The 6652-nt window shown below is 40.8% G+C and overlaps 1 protein-coding gene across 1 annotated transcript; it reads right to left on the bottom strand.

The window, feature by feature from the left end:
* Positions 1 to 696: 696 nt before the first annotated feature.
* On the bottom strand, positions 697 to 4048 carry atp5if1a (ATP synthase inhibitory factor subunit 1a). Its single transcript, XM_079591748.1, has 3 exons — positions 3802 to 4048; positions 2954 to 3066; positions 697 to 2754 (listed from the first exon to the last, which is right to left on the bottom strand). The coding sequence occupies exons 1-3, from the start codon at positions 3871 to 3873 to the stop codon at positions 2613 to 2615; spliced, it is 327 nt and encodes a 108-aa protein (XP_079447874.1). The 5' UTR covers positions 3874 to 4048; the 3' UTR covers positions 697 to 2612.
* Between the last annotated feature and the right edge of the window lie 2604 nt (positions 4049 to 6652).

Here is a 6652-nt window from a genome sequence, read left to right as displayed (position 1 = left end):
GTATTGATAAAGCACAGGTTTCTGCACTGGTGTATTGATAAAGCACAGGTTTCTGCACAGGTGTATTGATAAAGCACAGGTGTATTGATAAAGCACATGTTTCTGCACAGGTGTATTGATAAAGCACAGGTTTCTGCACAGGTGTATTGATAAAGCACAGGTGTATTGATAAAGCAAAGGTGTATTGATAAAGCACAGGTGTATTGATAAAGCACAGGTTTCTGCACAGGTGTATTGATAAAGCACAGGTTTCTGCACAGGTGTATTGATAAAGCACAGGTTTCTGCACAGGTGTATTGATAAAGCACATGTTTCTGCACAGGTGTATGGATAAAGCACAGGTTTCTGCACAGGTGTATTGATAAAGCGCAGGTGTATTGATAAAGCACAGGTTTCTGCACTGGTGTATTGATAAAGCACAGGTTTCTGCACAGGTGTATTGATAAAGCACATGTTTCTGCACAGGTGTATTGATAAAGCACAGGTTTCTGCACAGGTGTATTGATAAAGCACAGGTGTATTGATAAAGCACAGGTTTCTGCACAGGTGTATTGATAAAGCACAGGTTTCTGCACAGGTGTATTGATAAAGCACAGGTTTCTGCACAGGTGTATTGATAAAGCACAGGTTTCTGCACAGGTGTATTGATAAAGCACAGGTGTATTGATAAAGCACATGTTTCTGCACAGGTGTATTGATAAAGCACAGGTTTCTGCACTGGTTTATTAAAGCACAGTTGTATTGGTAAAGCACAGGTTTCTGCACTGGTGTATTGATAAAGCACAGTTGTATTGGTAAAGCACAGGTTTCTGCACTGGTGTATTGATAAAGCACAGTTGTATTGGTAAAGCACAGTTGTATTGGTAAAGCACATGTTTATTGGTAAAGCACAGGTGTATTGATAAAGCACAGGTTCATTGATAAAGCACAGGTTTCTGCACTGGTTTATTAAAGCACAGGTGTATTGATAAAGCACAGTTGTATTGGTAAAGCACATGTTTATTGGTAAAGCACAGGTGTATTGATAAAGCACATGTTTTTTGGTAAAGCACAGTTGTATTGGTAAAGCACAGGTGTATTGATAAAGCACATGTTTTTTGGTAAAGCACAGTTGTATTGGTAAAGCACATGTTTATTGGTAAAGCACAGGTGTATTGATAAAGCACAGGTTCATTGATAAAGCACAGGTGTATTGATAAAGCACAGGTTCATTGATAAAGCACAGGTGTATTGATAAAGCACAGGTGTATTGATAAAGCACAGGTGTATTGGTAAAGCACAGGTGTATTGATAAAGCACAGGTTCATTGATAAAGCACAGGTGTATTGATAAAGCACAGGTTTCTGCACTGGTTTATTAAAGCACAGGTGTATTGGTAAAGCACAGTTGTATTGGTAAAGCACATGTTTTTTGGTAAAGCACAGGTGTATTGATAAAGCACATGTTTCTGCACAGGTGTATTGGTAAAGCACAGGTGTATTGGTAAAGCACAGGTGTATTGATAAAGCACATGTTTTTTGGTAAAGCACAGGTGTATTGATAAAGCACATGTTTCTGCACAGGTGTATTGATAAAGCACAGGTGTATTGGTAAAGCACAGGTTTCTGCACAGGTGTATTGATAAAGCACAGGTTTCTGCACAGGTGTATTGATAAAGCACAGGTGTATTGATAAAGCACAGGTTTCTGCACAGGTGTATTGATAAAGCACAGGTGTATTGATAAAGCACATGTTTCTGCACAGGTGTATTGATAAAGCACAGGTGTATTGATAAAGCACAGGTTTCTGCACAGGTGTATTGATAAAGCACAGGTGTATTGATAAAGCACAGGTTTCTGCACAGGTGTATTGATAAAGCACAGGTGTATTGATAAAGCACAGGTGTATTGATAAAGCACAGGTGTATTGGTAAAGCACAGGTTTCTGCACAGGTGTATTGATAAAGCACAGGTGTATTGATAAAGCACAGGTTTCTGCACAGGTGTATTGATAAAGCACAGGTTTCTGCACAGGTGTATTGATAAAGCACAGGTTTCTGCACAGGTGTATTGATAAAGCACAGGTTTCTGCACAGGTGTATTGATAAAGCACAGGTGTATTGATAAAGCACATGTTTCTGCACAGGTGTATTGATAAAGCACAGGTGTATTGATAAAGCACAGGTTTCTGCACAGGTGTATTGATAAAGCACAGGTGTATTGGTAAAGCACAGGTTTCTGCACAGGTGTATTGATAAAGCACAGGTTTCTGCACAGGTGTATTGATAAAGCACATGTTTCTGCACAGGTGTATTGATAAAGCACAGGTGTATTGATAAAGCACAGGTTTCTGCACAGGTGTATTGATAAAGCACAGGTTTCTGCACTGTTTATTAAAGCACAGTTGTATTGGTAAAGCACAGTTGTATTGGTAAAGCACATGTTTATTGGTAAAGCACATGTTTATTGGCAAAGCACAGGTGTATTGGCAAAGCACATGTTTATTGGCAAAGCACAGGTGTATTGGTAAAGCACAGGTGTATTGGTAAAGCACAGGTGTATTGGTAAAGCACAGGTGTGTGCCGCCGGAGAGATCAGGCACTGGGAGTGAAGGGTGCGGATGAACGGCGGGGTTCAGTCGTCGTGTTTGAGTCTGCGGATCTTGCCCTGGTGTCGGTCGATCTCTCTCTGCAGACGCTCGATCTCCTTCTTATGATGGTCGATCTCCTCCTCGTGGTGTTTCTTCAGAGCCGCCAGCTGCTCCTTCTCCTTCTGCCTGCCAAACACCGCATTACCATGTGGCCCACAGAAACATGATGATTATCGCTCATGTGGCCCACAGAAACATGATGATTATCGCTCATGTGACCCACAGAAACATGATGATTATCGCTCATGTGACCCACAGAAACATGATGATTATCGCTCATGTGACCCACAGAAAACAGCATGGACACGAGGAGACTGAAACTCACTTGAAGTATCGCTCCTCGTCGGCCGCTTGTTTCTTCCCGAGCGCTCCTCCAGCTTCCCGGACCGAGCCGCCCGCCCCTCCTCCTCTACCGGCCCCCGACCCCAGATCACCCAGCTGAGAGAGAGAGGCCATTAATACGGTTAAAGCAGTCCTCAAGCAGTGTGCAATTAGAAGTCAATTAAAACAAATATAACAACATGTATCTATGTAGACAAAAAAAGCGGTTGAAATTTAACTGATTGCTTACGATAAGAAAAAAAAAAAATATATATATATATATGTAAAAGTGGGGGAAAGTTACATATTGCACCTTTAAATCATTAAATTAAAAATGATAGTAAAGAAAAACAAAAGCAGAACTCACATCCGAACACATTATACTCCATTACAATTTCCATGTAGAATTTAAGTTTAATGTCTAACAATGCTCTCGATGCGCATGCGCCGTCAGCGTCAACAGTGGAAACAATGACATTCTAGCATTTGTAGATATTAAAGATATAACAATAATAGAATACCAGTTAAGTATGGAAGCTTGTTTCCGCCACAGAATAGAAATAAAGGTAAATGTGACGATATTTCTTCCTCATTAATCACAGTAGTATATTTAAGGATGTTTCCCGAGCTCCTGATGACCAAGCGCGTGGAGCTCTGCAGCCCAAGATATTTCACCTCAGAGAAGAAAATGGTCATAACTCATGACCGATGTGGTTTATGGAACACATGATGTAAATAAAGACTGATGCTGTAAAGCTCCAGAACACTGAGCAGTTCACAGCACTCGAGCCAACCGGATCTCCATTCATACTCCACATTCTCACCCGCGATCGCGTTACTCAGCGCCGTTACCTGATCCGACCCTGTCCTCAGCGGCGAGGAGAAGAATCCTCTCACACCGGCCCTCAGCAGCGGGCGAGCCATGACCCAACCAGTTCTCACGGCAGAACCACAGAGCTTTACGTCCTTGTGCAGAACCAGATCGGAACACGGAACACGGAAACAACTGGCCAGAGAACACACTGGACGTCATCAGAACACAGCGTCATCAGCGCCACCTGGCGGCCGGAGACCAGTGCACTGCGCATGTGCAGACACCGTGCTTGGGAGCAGAATCAATTCATATTTAGTTTTATGTTGTAAAATAAATAAAGTTAGCACACCAAATTCAAAAATATTGTTTCGTTTTCAAGAAGATTTTCTCTTTAACTCTAATGGAATAAAAAGCTGTAGGATGATGTAGGCTAATGTAATAGTGTAAATGCGAAATAGCAGGGGTCACGTGAGACTTTACAACGTTCACTAAGCGCATAATAATGAGATAGTTCACCTTATGTTATGGAGGTTATTATATTTAACAAACTTGTGTTCATATTAGCCAATAACTTCCTGCATGAAAATATCGTTTCTGTTAAGATGGGCACAAATGAGTGTGTCACCAAAGTTATAGTGTGTCTCGTTTTAAATAAAATATTATTAATAGTTTACATTATGGCTGAACCGATTATAGGTTCGTATGGATGTGTCTTATATGAATGACAGATTTTTGTTGGTTCAGCTGTGATTTTTCCTCTTTCTAAAAACATTACTGAGATGATTATCTACAAATAATAATAATAATAATAATACATTTTATTTATAATGTGCCTTTCTCTTACTCAAAGCGCTACAGCATACAGAACAAAATAGTCAAACAATCAAACATTGCAGTAAAAAATAAGTATAAAAAAATACACAATTTATAAATTAAAAGCTTGACTAAAAAGATGTGTCTTAAGAAGTTTCTTAAAACAAGTTAAAATCAGAACTTTAAAATCAATGCATGACTGAACTGGGAGCCAATGCTCTTAATAGAGTTTGCTGGTAAAGAGAGAGTCACAATAATCAAGGCTTGCGTGATGAAGGCATGATCAGCCTCTCTGCATCGGGCCAGAGAGAAGCGGTCTCATACACGCAGTGTTCCTCAGATGGAAAGAAGCAACCTTCGTTATGTTTTAAAATGAGAATTGGGCATCAAAAATCACGCCCAAGTTACGAACCTGGCCAGAAAGGCACAATTGGTGTTGTCTACTGAGATTCTAAAATCCTTACATTTACTGACATTCAAACGAGTGCCAATTAATAAGACTTCAGTTTTGGAGCAGTTTAGTTTTAGAAAGTTGAGTTCATCCACCCTTTAATTTCCAGCAGACAGTCAGACAGTTTAGAAGAGGAAGATGTCCCACTGCGCAATGTGGCGTCGGACGGACGTCTTTTATATGACATTTTCCGACATCTACCGCACATCTAATGTTGACGTCCGTGGGATCTCCGTGTACGGGTCATTTATAGTCCAAATGTGGTCGTTTGCGGACGTCTTTTCAACATCAAATTTAACGTTGTTTTTATGCAACTTCTATAACTGGACTCCCATGTTTCAAAAGGGTGGAGGACGTGTTTTTGTACCATTATATTTACATTTATGCATTTGGCAGATGCTTTTTATCCAAAGTGACTTACATTGTATTACACATTTATATTCCCATCAGTTCTTGCTTTCCCTGGGAATCGAACCCATGATCTTGTGTTGCAAGCACCAGTGCTCTACTGGTTGAGCGACAGGAAAACTGTAGTAGACTGCATCTCCAGATATCACCTGCTGCTGAGACAATCAACGATCTTAAATAATTAAGATCTTAAATAATTATTAATAATCTGTATTGATATGTATTAATCATGTTGATAACAACAATGTTGATATTTGTAAATAAAAAATATTATATATTAATTATGTAAATTTCCTGCACCTGTCATAGACGTCCAAATGACGTCCAAAAAATTACCCAGTTCAAAGGTCAAATGTTGAATGTCAATATGACGTCCAAGTTGGGTCATGGTTGGACGTCCAAATTGTGGACCTAGTTTGGACGTTGAATAGATGTCATGGACCGAATATAGACATGATCTGCACGTCTATCCGACATCCAGTGTTTAGTGGGCTAGATCAGGCTGAGAGCTGATAAACTCTGTGTGTCGTCTCGTCTGCATATCAGTGAAAGCTCAGGCCATATTTCTGGAGGATCTGCCCGAGAGGCAACGTATAAACACTCAATAAAACAGGACCCAAGACTGACCCCTGAGGGACACCCTGACACAGAGAAGCGGTCTGAGATCTGTTTGAACCCAGGTAGACAAACTGTGAACGACCTGAGAGGTAAAATCCAAACCAGTTTAACACCGTTCACAGACCGGTCCACTTGTGCAATCTGTCCAGTCATATACTGTGACATATGGTATCGAATGCAGCAGGCGGTCTAACATGACCCGAACGCCACACGCCCCAGAGTCGGCTATAACGAGGAGGTCATTCAGAACCCTGACCAGAGCCGTCTCTGTACTGTGTCCAGATCTAACCTGGATTGAAATCTTTCTAATAGGCGATTCGTACGGAGATGAGTATGGAGTTGCCCAACAACCACACGCTCAAGCACTTTCGCCAGGAAAGGTACATTAGAAATGGGTCGATAATTTGCTACCAGCTTTTTTAAGAACTGACGTAACTGCAGTTTACAGCAGAAGAGCGTTCCCTGTAATGAGTGAAGCATTTACAATAGTAGTGATGGGGGTAAGATGGCAGGCAGACAATCTTTTAAACCAGTCGTAGGGAGTGGATCAAGTATGCAAGTAGTAGAGTTCACTGACAAGACAAGTTTAGAAATAAAAT

Source organism: Phoxinus phoxinus (genome assembly GCF_949152265.1).
Source record: "Phoxinus phoxinus genome assembly, chromosome: 19".
Classification (NCBI taxonomy): Eukaryota; Metazoa; Chordata; class Actinopteri; order Cypriniformes; family Leuciscidae; genus Phoxinus; species Phoxinus phoxinus.
Note: the sequence above shows the minus strand (reverse complement) of the source record. Positions and strands in the feature narration are given on the sequence as shown.

Coding starts and splice junctions, on each gene's coding strand:
- atp5if1a (XM_079591748.1), bottom strand. CDS start 3,873: ATGGCTCGCCCGCTGCTGAGGGCCGGTGTGAGAGGATTCTTCTCCTCG. Junction 3,067..3,801: donor TGAGGACAGGGTCGGATCAG/GTAACGGCGCTG, acceptor TCTCTCTCTCAG/CTGGGTGATCTGGGGTCGGG. Junction 2,755..2,953: donor GACGAGGAGCGATACTTCAA/GTGAGTTTCAGT, acceptor GGTGTTTGGCAG/GCAGAAGGAGAAGGAGCAGC.